General features: G+C 42.2%; 1 protein-coding gene across 2 annotated transcripts; it reads right to left on the reverse strand.

Annotated features, from left to right (window-relative positions):
* Nucleotides 1-204: 204 nt before the first annotated feature.
* AQP4 (aquaporin 4) lies at nt 205-12,550 on the reverse strand. Of its 2 annotated transcripts, none has more exons than XM_059859681.1 (5): nt 12,432-12,550; nt 7,858-8,272; nt 6,768-6,932; nt 6,330-6,410; nt 205-4,590 (listed from the first exon to the last, which is right to left on the reverse strand). In XM_059859681.1, the coding sequence occupies exons 1-5, from the start codon at nt 12,503-12,505 to the stop codon at nt 4,312-4,314; spliced, it is 1,014 nt and encodes a 337-aa protein (XP_059715664.1). In that variant the 5' UTR covers nt 12,506-12,550; the 3' UTR covers nt 205-4,311. The 2 variants fall into 2 exon arrangements, with proteins under 2 accessions (XP_059715664.1, XP_059715674.1); XM_059859691.1 differs by lacking the exon at nt 12,432-12,550 and adding an exon at nt 12,272-12,346.
* Nucleotides 12,551-14,925: the final 2,375 nt, after the last annotated feature.

The raw sequence follows: 14,925 nt of genomic DNA on the forward strand, positions 1-14,925 counted from the left end.
TCATTTCCTTAAAAATATTAAAACACTTGCACAAGCAGCTCTCTTCTCTGATGAATATTTTTCAACAGGAAATCATTCATTCTCTGTTGCATGCATTTCCAGACTCCTCTTAGACACGTTCTGTGGATTGGTTTCAGGGTTTTTCCTTATATTTCAGTCCCGAGCTTTAGGATCATGAAATGCTTCCAATGATCACAAGACACCTTTTTTTTTTTGACACTTGTTTATTTGCAACAGAAGTGTGAGATACAGTAGAATACATGTGGGAGCCAGATAATCCTGTATTATTTTATAGTGAACTTTTCAGTAGATTATTCCAAACATTATATATGGAATTTTTAAGTACTATTACATTAGTTCTGAAGTCATGGTGACTAAGCACTTAAACAATAAGCATTCTTGTGGAAAAATCCATATACAGTTTGCTTTACCTCATTTGTCCTAAGTTTCAGACTGCAACAGGATGACTTAAGTGGGTAGCAAATACTTCAGTCTATATTTACATATTATCTATTCAGAAAGTCCTTGAGAAACTCAGATACACACAGGCTGAACTGAGATACAAAAAATTGTGCATGGTGTTTTCACCTCTCACCTTGAAAACAGACTCACAATGTAAATTCACACATATTTTAATAAGATTAAAAATATTGGATGGTGTATAATGTCCTGAATGTGTTACACAGCCAGCAGGTAAGATGTTTCAAAGCACAGCGGCAGCTGCTCTGCCATCAAGCACTAGAAAGGGAGATGGCCATCTAGCTTTCTAAGGACATACTGTGGTAATTACTAATAACCAGATATAAAGCACATTTTGAAAAGCTGATATGCAAATACACGTGACAAACCTAAACACAGCACAAGATGAATCTCACTCCTACTTCCACTGAAAGGTGGAACACTTGGACAGAAGGGTTATGATGACAACTTGAATGCTGCAGGGTTTCTTCTTCTTTTTTTTTTTCCTGAGAACAGCTAGAATTTGGATGATGAACTCCTCAGAGTACACACAACCTAAAAGGTATTTGTGTGCTTCAAAAGAATCACCCTTGGCTTCCATACTTTCTTTTCTGAAACCGAGTGACTTAATATTATAAAGGTGCTTGTTAAAGTGCAAATATGGCATTGAAAACAATCATGCTATCATGGAGGAGTGAGACTCATCCTATTTTCTGGGGCCCAAAATGATGACAGACCTGCTGTTCTTCCTGTGATTTCCATCCACAATCATAAACAAAAACATTTCCCAACAAAACCAAGAAATCAAGTATGTGATGAGGTGCAGTGTAGAGCTGAAGAGCTTTAGAACACCAATCTCATTCAAACAGCATCAAAGTACATGTTTAAAAAGAATACTAAAGCAAAAGTATCTTGAATCCATAAAAAGGTCATGCTAGTCTATTATTTAACCAAGCATGACTATTGTATAGTGATGATACCATTTCAAGACAGCTTAGAGGAGCATGTATCCCCGTGCTAAATAAGTCCTAAGAGATGCTGAAGAGTGATGTTCCCTTATATGAATGTGGTGGGGCAGAACCACCTGTGATTACAGCCACTGCTAAGGATTTACTTTAGGGTGGGTCATAAGCCTCAAGCTGAATGCATCTTCTTCTAAAATTAAGCATATTGCTGAAAGCCTTGGATTTTAGAGAAAACACAGTGAAGTGTGTGAGAGAAGCCATCATGTCCCAAAAAAGCTCTGGATCATTTCCACTGTAGTCAATGTCAAACTCCTCCACAAGTTTTAATCTGTGGGATCAGGAGCAGACCTGCCACACATTGCTTACCTGCTAATGTCTAATGGCATGGCATCAACCTTTACTGCCTGCTGGCCTCTATTTTACATCCCATCTTTTCCCTGATCTTTTCAGAAGTGTCAGCATCTTATCCTCAGTAAGGAGCTCTGCTGGTTCTGGGGCTGGTTCTAAGTGTTTGCCATAGTTCATTAATACAGAGTGTTTCAGGAAAAAGATCCTCCCAACAGAGGTGGCTGGTGCTACACTCACATTATGCTCACCTCAGCAGCAGAATCAGGTTGGGTGAGGAAAACACACATCAAGCCATTTGTGTAAAGGACCCTTAAGCATAAAGCAAATCACAGCTTCTTATTTAAATAGCACAGTACCATGCAAAATTCACAAATTAAGGACTGTCTTTAGGTACAAAAAATGCAAGCCTTTGCTTAAAAATCCACCAATTTTATGTGTATTACTCTTTACTTTTTTGAGCCATGCAAAAGGTTAAACCAAAATGTCCCTTTAACAAGTACAGATTGGAACTACATAAAAAAAACCCCAACTAACTGCCTAGACGAATTCCCCAACAAGTTTTGATCTTTCTGATTGAATCTCTTTATCATGGTATTTATCCATCTGAGCAGAGGTCTAACACCACACCTGTGCTGCCCTTCCCTTGGGAGACTTAGTCCTTGCTGTGGGAAGGAGCTCTTATCAGCAATTTGACATTGTCCACTGCAGGTCCCCAGCCATGCTCAGCTGCAAATGCATGAAGGAGTCAGGAATCTCATACTCAGTGTAGGGAACTTGCACCACACTAACAGGGACTAAGACAAGAAAAATGGGAAATTTGAAAAAGGACATGCTGGGACTATACAAGGCTGCAAGCTGGGATACTAGAATTGCCCTTGGATCATAGTGCACAGATTTGAGGGTTGTAGTGGTTTATTATCTCATTAGAAACATCTAATTCCCTGTAATAAAGATTGTATGTAGAGTATGTCAAAGAACAGATGAGGCTAATACAGCCCACAGTCAGGACTAATACTTTTTTTCCTCTCTTATTGCTAAATAAGCAGGGATAGGTTTTCAATTTAAAAATAAAAACTATATAATTACGGTAATAATACCATGCTCCTGACTGCTCTGCAGCTGCATACTGTAAAACTCAAAGCCACTGATCAGAAACAAAAGCAGTAAGTCAGCAACAGCTTTATAGAAATGTTCTGCTGGGGTGATTTTGTCTGGCAAAAACTTCTATAGGGGAAAGACTGTTTACCAAACATATTTCATGTCCTTTTGCCCCTAAAACACCCTGCAAGCACTTGAACCTTTTTCCAACAACAGATAAAGAAACCTTTGCCAGAGGTGTAGTTTATGACTATGTGAGCACAGGAACAAGCAGGGAACCTGTTCAAATAGTTAGGCATCAGTTACAACAAAAAGCCAGAAGCAGTCATATTTTTATCATCTGTTATAAAAAAATATTTCCCAATCAGTGTCTCAATACAGTTAAAAGTTAAAACCCCTCTACATTACTAATAAATTAAAAAAACACTATCTCCAACCATCTCGTAAGAAAATAGGTAAGTAATTTAAACCTTTAGTTTACATAAATTAGCACAGAAATGTGTATTCAAACAAGTGCACTGAAAACAGATATGCCTTCTTTTCTTCTGATATCTCTTATTTAAGTTATTAAGTAACAGGAAAGCCTTTATATTCTTTGCGTGACCTTGAGAGTCTGCTAACACTGAATGGTCAATAGTCAAACCCCAGGAGAATATTTCACCAGATAGACAATGACAAGAGGGAGCATGAAGTACAATCTGCTTCTTTGCAGCCTTATTACCCTACACTTCAACATTCCATTTCAGCATATTTACTCTTGGGGATGAAGGTAATGTATTTATACAGTGAATCAGATGAGTGAAATTTTATGGGTTGATAGAATTTTCTCTTAAAAGCCTGTTAAAGTATCATTTTTTTCAGAGGCAGTCTGCAAGGCAATAGTGATGTACATGAATGGAAACAATACTCCTTCGCTTGATTGTGGATAAAACTCTTAAATAGTGCTGGTGCTGTCTCTGAACCTTGCAGAGAAGGCTTAATGGGTAAGATGTTATAATCGGTGCTGACAACAGCCAATTAAGTGTCAGAAGAACAATCTGATAAGTAGGTCTTCATGTCTATAGGCATTTCCTGGTATGTCTTAACTGTCAATCTGGATGTTACACATCTCTATCTTTATCTCATTATTGACTGCTTTATTAAAGGAGAATGCTTTCATCTCTTTTTTTGACTTTGGGGTTGCTCCAGAAAGAAGGAAAGGAAAATACTAGGAACAAGTCTAAGTTTGGAATAATATGGGGAATCCTAATTATAGCAAAGTCCTAATCTTCCAGCTGAGCAGGCGTACGGTTTGGTGACACCACTCTGTGCATGTGCCCACACCATACCTTTCAAGAAGTGGAAGGTGCTCAGTCTAGAGGAGATCTGTTTCTTTAATGGGTGGAAGGATATCTGTGGATGTGCTAGCAGGCTGCTCTCTGCTTTCAGTGCTTCTTGCTAGTCATACGGAAGACAACACCTCGCTGGAGGGGTCTCTTCCCTTCTTGTCCTCACCCCTGTCGATATCAATCACATGAACTATGCCAGGCTTCAGGATCAGGTCGTCGGTCTCTACGTGGCTCCTGTTGTCGTCCACCTCGATGTACTTGCCCTTGGAGGGCTGGGTAGCCTTACCAAAGACGTCCTTGAAGCGGCGCTTGAGCTCAACGTCCGGGCAATAGACGTACTCGTACAGAGCACCGGCAAGGACGGCTCCGATTATCGGTCCCACCCAGTACACCTGCAAAAAAAGGGGTGGGAAAAAATCCCAGGCATTAAGCTTTTAAATTAACATGATAAGAATACTGACAAGCAGGCCCACTTCTTGGAAGTGAAATAATTTAGTCAACTTTTATTGATCTATCTCTTTACAGGAAGCCTCTTCTAAACTTTTCATTGCTCATTGCCAGCTGCAGACCACAAATATGGACTCTTTGCAAGAAGACACACAAAGGAAATATCAATTAGAAAAGTGATTTTCTTTCTGCATTCTGAACCAAGATGACAATGAACTTTCAAGGGAAAAAAGCCCTTCCTAATGTAAACACAAAGGCCCTTCCTAGTGAACACACAAAGAGTTCTGCTTTGGTATTTCAGACTTATGTTTCCAAAATATTTCAAATTTGGCATTTAATCCTAGAGAATACAACAGGCAGTCAACCACAACAGGCAGTCTGATAATCTAATTTAAATAGGCAAATACAATGGACGTAACATGACTTTGTAGGTACCTAACTATCTAATCATGACAAACACCAGTGCAGTAACCTCACTAGGTGCCAAAGCCCACAGGCTCCTGGCAATGGTATGCCAATGTCACCGCTCTGGAGGAAGAGAAAAGTCTGTCTTTCCAAGTGGCCAGGACAGTAACTAAGCTTCTCCTGCAAGTTTCTCCATGGTGCATTTGTTTATTGTTTATAGCTTTAGTTATAAATTACAGGCTTCCTCAGACTATGGATAATTAATCTTGTGAAAAACTACAGCAGTTTTTCATATGAACAAGCCATTCACTGATAACTGGGTAAATCTGCCTCAATAGGATAACTCTTGGGAACAAAGTTACACATGGTATCGTGTTTGCAGAATTGAAGCCTTAGGGCCTGAAGACAATGCTATTTCTATTCTTAGCTGCAGTGGGAGCAATGTGGGTTTCATACTTTAAAAATCAAGAAAATCCTTATATGCAGTGTAATATGCAGCTCTTCCAGTCAGCACTGAAAGTGTCTCTAGAAGTGATTTCCCTCTCTATAATTAGGTGAGGTTGAGCTGTGATCCATCTTTCCCTTATAAAATATGAAATGTTTTTTTGCAAGTTGGATTGCTGGATGCTATAGAAATTTACTGCATCATTCACAGCCTGCTTATAACATTTTTTCCTGCACAACTGCTCCTGGCTAAGCTGACACTTTCGAACTGAAGCAGGTAACATCTGGCCTGGTCTGCAAATACCAGACTGCAACCTCTTCATCTCTCACTGCAGGCATTTGCTGAGGCAGGTTCTCCCCCAGGATCCAAATCACAGAGGGTCCCTGTTCTCATTTTATACATCTGCCCCAGTTTGCTGCAGAGCCAGGTGAAATGTGAAGCTGACTGAATTACTTCCATAGCTCCTCACCAGCAGGACCAGCGGGGTTTGCAATTTGCCTTGGAGGATTTTTCTTTCCAGCAGTTCAATTCTTTCAGTCTCCGTGGGTCGCTTTCTTTCTTTCTTTTTTTTTTTTTTAAACTTTTTGTATGATTTCTTTTCTACCCCAGCTACTACCTCCACAAAGTGGCCCCTGAATAGTAAGATGCTATTCCAAACATGCTGCATGCTGCACTACAGTCCTAGGTGAGGAGCATGATGCCTAAGCTTGGGGCAGGTCAGTGCCTGTCTTCCTCAGTGATGGTATTGGGAGAGATAACTGAAAGCAAATGATGTATGAAAAATCCTGACCCCTGTTTGTCACTGTGATGTAGGAAGTATGAAAGGAGAGTTACCCATTGGTTTTCCCATCTGCCCATAATGACAGCAGGTCCGAATGATCGAGCTGGGTTCATGCTGGCACCGGTGTAATTGATCTAAAGCAGAGAGAAAATGTTGCCTGTTATTAAAGTCTGGAAGGTAGTGGGTTGATTTCCATGGGACCACCCTGGTTTTGTACAGCTCCTCCTCTTTACAACAGATATCATCACTCTCCTGAGTCTTAACACAAAGTTTAAAAAAGTTCTCACATGAACAGCCAGAAAAGTTCTGGTGCAACACCCTACCCGAGGGGACACTACTGAGACTCCAAAGGGCTTTGGCATAGATCCATAAAGAATACTGCAGTTATATAGGTGTAATTGCTCTAAAGGTCACAAAAGTTTCCATTTACTTCTGAAGTAATCATAAAGGGTAAAGGGATCTATTTTTTTTAAGAGAAACCATTAACTTACAGCAAATAAATGTCCAATTGCAACAGAAAATCCAATTGCTAAAGCTACTGAACCAGTGACATCACTTCGTTTTGAATCACAGCTAGCAAAAATAGTAAAAACCAGCTGGAATGTAATTATCAATTCCACCAGGAGTCCATGCCCAGCAGAAAGATCTCTGTGTACCTGGAAGAAGGCAAAGAAACACCAGAAATGAAAAAAAGGTGATTTTGTAAATCAGAAAGCCATCACATGCACAAATTATATTTGTATGAATGGTATTTCTAAATGGTACAAAGTGAAAGACAACAATGAACTTTTAGAGGTACAGATTGCCCCCTCTTCACCCTTCTCCCTTGTTTTTTTTTTAACTTTTAAATGCTTTTTTCATTTTCAGAAACATGGAAAATCATTGCTGGACTGAGTACAGAAGGCTTAACAGTAACATCCAACTGGAACTTCAAAGTTAGACAGCAGAAGTATAGTTTATTTTTACACAGGGATTTGCAAATGCTGCACTTCCCTTTCACCTTTTTTTTTTTCTTGGGAGCACTGTAATTTACTATTCAATTATAAATTCATTAATTAGCCCTGACTTAATTAATTTAAATTTCAATTAAAAATTAAGCAGTGTGCGGCTCAAGTGCATTTTTAATAAGTCCTGCAACAGGGCTAACTGATGGCATTCCTTATTAGTTTAGAACAAAGCTGAAATCTAAGCCACAATCTATTTCAAAAGTATGTCATTTTAAATTGATGTTTTTTCAACCCCCATCATAATAGCATAGAATTAATTTCCCCCCTCCTCTGACCATATAAAAATGGCATTTCACGCATATATTATTTAAATTTTGTATGTAAATTAACATTACCTGCTGTCATCAGATTTGGGGAAGTTCTAGGAAAGAAAGCTTCTATAAAAGATCAGCTATAGCTATTACACTGTATAAACCCATCGTAAGGAGAGCTTTAAGCCCTGTCTGGATGTTGTAAATAAACCAGCAAGCTGTTAAAAATCTGTACCTGAGCTCTCCTCATTCTGTGTGACACTGATTCTATTTTCTCAGGGTCTGAGCTAGCCTAGTTCAAGAGGCAGAGGAGGAGTGATTACCGCAGTGACTCCCAGGCCTCCCACCATGCTGGGCGGCGTGACAAGGTAAAGGATGCCCGCGCCCACGATGGCTCCCAGGCACTGGGCAAGAATGTAGAAGACGGACTTGGCAAGGCTGATCTTCCTCGTGCAGACCATGGCCACGGTCACAGCAGGGTTGATGTGGCCTCCGCTGATGTGTCCAAAGCACTGCACCATGGTGGCAATGCTGAGTCCAAAGCAGAGGGATATAAGGACCATGTCCACGGGCAGGGGCTTCTCTGCTCCACCCCAGTTGATCGTGGAGCCGAGGCTGAGGAGGACAAAAATGAGCATGGCCAAAAATTCCGCCGAAACGGCTTTCCAGAAGGGCTGAGTCCAGACTCCTTTAAACGCCACCATAATTCTCTCACACTTACACAGACGTCCACACTTACTGAAAAGGAAAGCAAATCTTCATCAGAAGTCACCAAATAAACCGTACGCTCTCCTGTTAGGGGTTGCTCTTCAGCAAAGTCTGGAGAGAAGGTGGCAACACTGAGTATCCTTGGGCTGGGACAACCACAGACTACCCTCTTAGAGCAGACAGCCCTTAAAACATGCCCAGTGTTGGAGTGTCTGCAGGACACAGGGTAACTAATCACTCCCTGTGATAACTCTGTATAGTTTCAGCTCCCAAAAAGCAACGTCTGTGTATTCTGAAATGACCATGAAATTAAGTGTACTCTTCTATGCTAGCTGGCCTCTGATTTAGAGGCTGTATAGCTCTACCACTTCCAGGGGCCTGTTGATCATCATGTTCATTAAATCAGTGAGTATCCTCTTTTTCTACACAAATCTGTAATTTTCACAAAGCAGGTAAGATAATTCAATAAAAAGAAGTATTGAAGCCTAGTGGTTTTGATGACCGCACAGTGTTGGGGAGTTGCCCTGGGAGCTAGAAGAGAAAGTTTATTTGCTTGAACACTCAGACCAGTATTTCAATTTATATTTATGCAAAGAGCAGTTTCTTCACTGTGGAGAGTGGGTGGAAATTGAATTCGGGCAGGAAAATAGATGCAATCCTACATTCTGACCTTTAAATCAATTGTGTAATCAATAAAATGCTTTCTTTTGGGCTAATGGTGCCGATTGACCTGGGGAATAGAGCAATATTTTCTGCATGTGTGGTGTGTAAAACTCTGCATGGCAAAGAAAGAAGTGTCTTGGCTTTTCTTCCTGTCTGGAGATGCTATTTATTAGTCTACACAGCCTTCCTGGTGAGTTACAATTTTGCTAGATGTTCAGATACCTATGAAAGTGGGTCACCAAAGAAAAGTTATTTGTGGTATTAATAAATTAGGAGAATAAGCCAAAAGGGAAGCATTTTAATTAGTTTCTAAGGAATGCTAAAAAGATTCTTCTCTAAAAACAAAACCAAGAAATATCCAACCCATCCAAAAAGTAGAAAACAAAAGAAAGAATATTCAGCTGCTACATTTGGGAACAGAATTTCAAGTGGAAGATGGATGAATTTATGCTCAGTTATCTACGGTAACTGAGCTACAATGCATATTTAATACCAGTTACATCAGAAAGAAGCATAAAAGGCATGTCTGCCCTTTTCAAGTCATTGCAAGAGGAATGGCCCATGAATTTCTTAACAGTTCCAGTGAGTAAGGGAAAAGCAATTTAATGCTGTGACTGGAGCAAATAAGTTGTTTCCCTGACTCATTTCCTATGCTAATTTACTCTGTATTTTGGATAGACCATTTGAGCTCTATCTCAGTTCTCTAGACTCTCAGATGAGAACAATTACGATCTCTCCTAGAAATGGCCCTTGTTAACTGCTTATGAAGGGATCTGAGACACTCGAACGAGACTTGTTCTTCTAGAGAAGTGAAGCCAGAACCTCAAAAGAGAATAAAGTAATACCCCAAATCTTCTGATTTTAGGTCCAACTCAAGATAAATGGAAAGATGTTTTTGTAAGATCTCATATTAACAGTCAGTTAATGACCAACCATCCAGACTAGACTTTTTGTACAAAATGAACACAAAATCATTGCCTCCCTCAAAGCTGAAGCTCACAGATACTTGGATGTTCTTACCTTGAACCCTATGCCTGATTCACAGATGAAACTTAAAGGCTTACTTCTGATTCCCTTCCTGCTTCCTCACTAATAATTTATCTTAGTGACCTGGGTAAGAGATAGGTGCTATATCCCTACTGAGAAAAGCTCATTTTCCCAGTTCCCTGGGCATGTTCCAGGTGAACATAGGGATGACACATACAGTGAAGCCCATGGAAGAGAAACCTGGGACCTGAGTGCACAGACAAGAGAAGCAGCACTCAGCTACTCTTTTATGCCTCAGCTCAGCTGGGATGTAACCTGGATTCCCCTGGTGCAAGCCCTGGTGTTATATTCAAGAATTTTGAGAAATTTCCAGCCACCAAGGGCACTATGGGAGAAATGGAGGTTTGTGGAGCATGGTGACTCCTGATGTCTTTGTTCAAATGTGCCTAACCATCTCTTTCTGTACTCAGAGAACAGCAAGATCAACAAATTAATTACACCTTCATCCCAGAAAGTAGACAGAAAAAGGTGTTTAAGATGGCATTAGGATCATGCAGTTGGCTTCTCGCTAGTTGTGGAACATCTTGGAAAATCACCTTAAGAGTGAGTGTGTGCTCGTGCATGTGGAAGATCACACCTTCTACTGGGCTGCTGGTGGGCCTGACTAGAAGGAGGCTTGTGAAAGACAGATCTCATATTGTTTCTCCAGCTGAGAGCACATGCAGTCAATTCAGTGAATATTATCTGCAGCCCTGAAAATGCAGAAATGCTGCAGGCAAGCCAAATGCTTCAAACACAAAAGCTGGCTCATCCACGTAAGTTTTTCTTTTTCCAGAACATCATGCTACATAGAACTCTGTCAGCCATATTTACAGTAAATGGTATAAACATCTATTTTTAATCCATAAAAATCCTTTCTTGAAGCAGTCTGTTCTTCCATGATTTCAACACTAAGCAAAATGCTCAGTTGTCAGGGCCAAATTTTTCTTTTAAATGCCTTCACCTTTCCTCCCTACAGCAAAAGCCTTTATAAATGTTAGTAAAAGCTTAATACTGTGTTTGAGCCCTGAGCCCAGGTTTTCACTTAAATTCAAAGGCAATCAGCAACTTAGAAATCAAAACCATCTCGAACATCCACTATTTGTTCAGCATGCAGTTAAATTTAAAGGCTGGAGATGAGTCAGAGCGATGGCTGTGACAGGTCTAAAACTGAAATGGGACCTCTCAGCAGCTAAGATTTGCCATCAAAGTTGCAAAACAGGTTTTTTTTTTGAGTAGCTGTTCACGTTTTCCTTAGATAAATTCACTTTAATGTGATGTCACACATTAATTTCACAGGTGGGCAGACTGGAAATTCTCTGGTCTGAGATACAAGATTACACAGTAAATTGTGTCTGATAGGACACAAGGTGGGTTTTGCAGATCATGTTGCCAGCAGGTCTTCCGGCATGATTATGGCTTCAAAAACCATAACAGTGTAAATCATAACAAAGGTTTCGAAAGTCAAACAGTATTTTTAAAATTCTTCATTTTGTAACTAATGTAATTTCAAGGAGCAGAGCACACATCCTGGACGCAGGCTTGTGGCCAGCCACTCCACAAGACACTGCTGTCACACACGAGTTTTGTGCGTGCCGTGGCTATTGACAGGGACATCTCCTCAGCAAACTAACTCCCACGCTGCCCGACCTGAGCCTGCACGGCCGGCTGGAGCTCGAATGGACATCGGGCACCTGCCGGCCAACTTTGAGGGAGGAGGGCGACACGCCACTCTTGAAAAACCAATGCACGGTCGCAGGGCTTGCTTGTAACCATTTTGCCTCATTTTCCAAAAAGGTGTTAAATGAACGACTGGCATAGATATCCACAGGAGGTGGGGAGTCTTGGGAGCCCAGTACCGCAACTTTTTCGCTGTGCGGTACCTGGGCTTTCTCACGAGGAGAAAGGACCTCTATTGCAGGACCGCAAGTGGATAAGGGAGTTTTAACATGTGGAAAAAGATTGTGAGTTTGCTTCTCTCTGCACCCTTCGCACCTCTGATGTTAAAACTCCAGAGCGACCGACAGGCTCCGATAGTGCCTTCGGGAAGGGGGAGCTGCTGCCTGGCTGCCATCCCTCAGTGAAAAACGCAGGAGAAAGGCAGCAGCGCGGAGCCCCGCACCTGGCTGCGCACTCCGGCCGCGGCCGGACAGTCCCATCCCGCGGCCGCGCAGCCCCCGCTCCCAAGCTTTCCCATGAACTCATCTTTGGTTTGGGGGGGGCTGTCCCCGGTCTCCTGCCTGTCCCCTGCCTGTCTCCTGCCTGTCTGCTGCCTGTCTGCTGCCTGTCTCCCGCCTGCCTGCCCTCCCTCCCCCGCTTCGCGCAGGGCCGCGCACTCACCCGCGGCGCGGAGCGGCCGCTCCGTCGCTCATGCCTCCCCAGCGGGCGCGGGTGAGCGGCGGGGCCGGGGCGGGGGCCGGGGCCGGGGCGGGGGCCGGGGCCGGGGCGAGGGCGGGACGCTTCTGAGCGGGCGGCGGCCGCGCCGCGCTCCGCTCCCTACCTGGTGCGCCGGGCGGGCGGGCGGCACTCGAGGAACGGGCGCCGGAGCACCGGCTGCGGGTCGGCTGCGGTCATGTGCCGCTGCAGAGCAAGGCAGGGGGGCCGCGGCTGCCGGGCAAAGAGGAGCGACAGCGCTGTGCTCCTGCGGCGCGGGGCCGCCTGGCAGTGGGGAGGACTCAAAAGCTGCTCAGTTTCTTCTCTGCCACTCACTGAATTGAAGGGAAAATAGCCCTAGCAGCTCAGCGGCCAGGGAGTTCTATCCATCTAAAATGCCTATTAGTACCTTACTAGAACTGTACTGGTTACAAAATCATAGAATCATAGAATGTCCTGAGTTGGAAAGGGACCCACTAGGATCGAGTCCAGCTCCTGGCCCTGAAAAAGAGCCCCAAGGATCACACCATGTGCCCGAGAGCATTGACCAAACACCTCTTGAGCTCTGGTGCTGTGACCGCTTCCCTGGTGAGCCTGTTCCACTGCCAAACCACCCTCTTGGTGAAGAATCTTTTTGTAGTGTGCAGTCTAAACATGTCCTGACACAACTTCATGCTGTTCCCTCGGGTCCTATCATTGGTCATTGTAGGGAAGCGATCAGTACCTGCTTTTCACTGCCCCTAGACTGTGATGGGTCTCCCCTCAGTCTCCTTTTCTTCTGGCTGAACAAGCCAAGTAACCCCAGCCACTCTGCATATGGCTTTCCCTCTAGGTCCTTCACCCTCCTTGTAGCCCTCCTTTGGTTGCTTTCTAATAGCTTTATATAGCTCTTATATTGTTTTTGTTTGTTGAAGTTGCTAAATTGAATGAAGTTTCAACTAGTATGAAATGCCAAATGGAGACCACTGGAAAATAGTGTTTAAATTAAACTGTGATGCTGTCTGTTGAGGAAACTCACATGGTCATTACTCAGTGCCTCTACAGCATGAAAACAATTCAATCAAAACCAGCCCTTCATGTAATAAAAAAACCCCACAAAGTTGCCTACGGCCCCAGGCACAACTATTTCATTAGAGACTGCACAGAAACTGTCACTTGAAGAAGACATGGTTGAGAATGGAACAAACTGCATAGAAAATCTGGTTTAGACCTTTGCATGCTGTAGAAGAGTATGTGCTTAAGTTATATTGCATACGTTCTAAGGAACATGTTTGACTGTAAAATGAGTTTAAACTACAGGTAAAGCCATGCATCCATGCATCAACAGAGAAAAATCAAAGTTTGGCATGACCAGCCAGCCTGTACAAAACACATTGTACCAGATAATCCTTCTAACCATGAGTAAGCAGTGCCAGATATGAAGAACTGCTCCAGGAAAACACAGACCAGAAGTCCTCCCTGAGCTTCTGCTCAGAGATTATAGACAATAATTTACAACAGTGAAAAGCGAGTTTATACTTGCTTTTATGTAATGTATAACACTATGAATTAAGGATGCCCTAGACAAATTTGTAAATACAGCAATAAAAAAGTCATATCCATATATTAAATGCTTACCAATCACAGTTTATGGCAAACACAGGCTATCATAATGTACAAATGTTTCTCTCAATTTGCCTGCTCCTCCTCTAAAGCCGTGTCATAAAGGATGCCAAGAGACACAATTTGATGGCAAAAGAGAAGCTGCAGGCTTGATGCTTGCTTTGTTTTTGTTTTCAGACTTTACTTTATTTGTGTATGTCTTGAGCTTAGTCAAGGGATGGGTGGGCGGATGGTTGTGTACAGTCATCATTACACATCTCTGCTCTTTCATTTGCTGTCTTTGGGTTTTCAATCAAAGCCCTTCACAACCTGCTACAGTGATTTCAGAAAAAAAACTCACTTGTTCTTTGACACCTTGTGGACTCTGCTCCTCTGGCATGTTTGTTTGTTCACAAACAAACTTCACTTAGCAAAACCAGTAATTGCTTTTTCTTTTCTGGCGGTTAGTGTGTATCTGCTCTTTTTGATCTGCAGAGCAGATCACTGCCACACGGAGAAGCCAGAACATTAATAGCTTCTGTCACTTCTACCATTCTTATTGTGAAAGATCTTCTGGAGGATTACACAAAGGTTGTGGCCACATAAAACAGAGAAAGGCAATGCTCCAGGCACAAACCTGGAGCGAAGTGCACTGTGCCAGCTCTGATCAAACAAACAGACAATGTTCTGTGGAAACCACAGAAGGCAAGGAAGACATCCCTTGAGATGGCACTGAAAATCAGTGGAAAGATGCCCCAGTTTATCCAGGGGTAAATTTGTCAGTGTTGGGAGTTGGGATCACATATGTTCATTTTTTTGTTTGTTTGCTCATAGTTTTATTTTTTTTTTTTTATATGTTGTCATCTTTATAAAATTTGGGTTAACTTGTTTTGGATTTCTATCCAACAGGGAAATACTTCTGCTACTGTGCTCAACATAGTTAAGGAAATAACTTACAAAAGAGTATTATGAAAAATTTAAAGATGGTGTTAAAACTTAATCCATGTCAGGGTGGGGGCAAATGTGCAGAGGAATCTTGC

This window comes from Haemorhous mexicanus, chromosome 1 (genome assembly GCF_027477595.1).
Source record: "Haemorhous mexicanus isolate bHaeMex1 chromosome 1, bHaeMex1.pri, whole genome shotgun sequence".
Taxonomy (NCBI): Eukaryota; Metazoa; Chordata; class Aves; order Passeriformes; family Fringillidae; genus Haemorhous; species Haemorhous mexicanus.

What these genes read in the sequence shown, in the direction of transcription:
- AQP4 (XM_059859681.1), bottom strand. Translation starts at nt 12,505, where the DNA reads ATGACCGCAGCCGACCCGCAGCCGGTGCTCCGGCGCCCGTTCCTCGAG. An exon ending in CCGCCCGCCCGGCGCACCAG is followed by an intron (nt 8,273 to 12,431) that starts GTAGGGAGCGGA and finishes TTTCCTTTTCAG; the next exon opens with TAAGTGTGGACGTCTGTGTA. An exon ending in CAATTGGACATTTATTTGCT is followed by an intron (nt 6,411 to 6,767) that starts GTAAGTTAATGG and finishes TCTCTGCTTTAG; the next exon opens with ATCAATTACACCGGTGCCAG.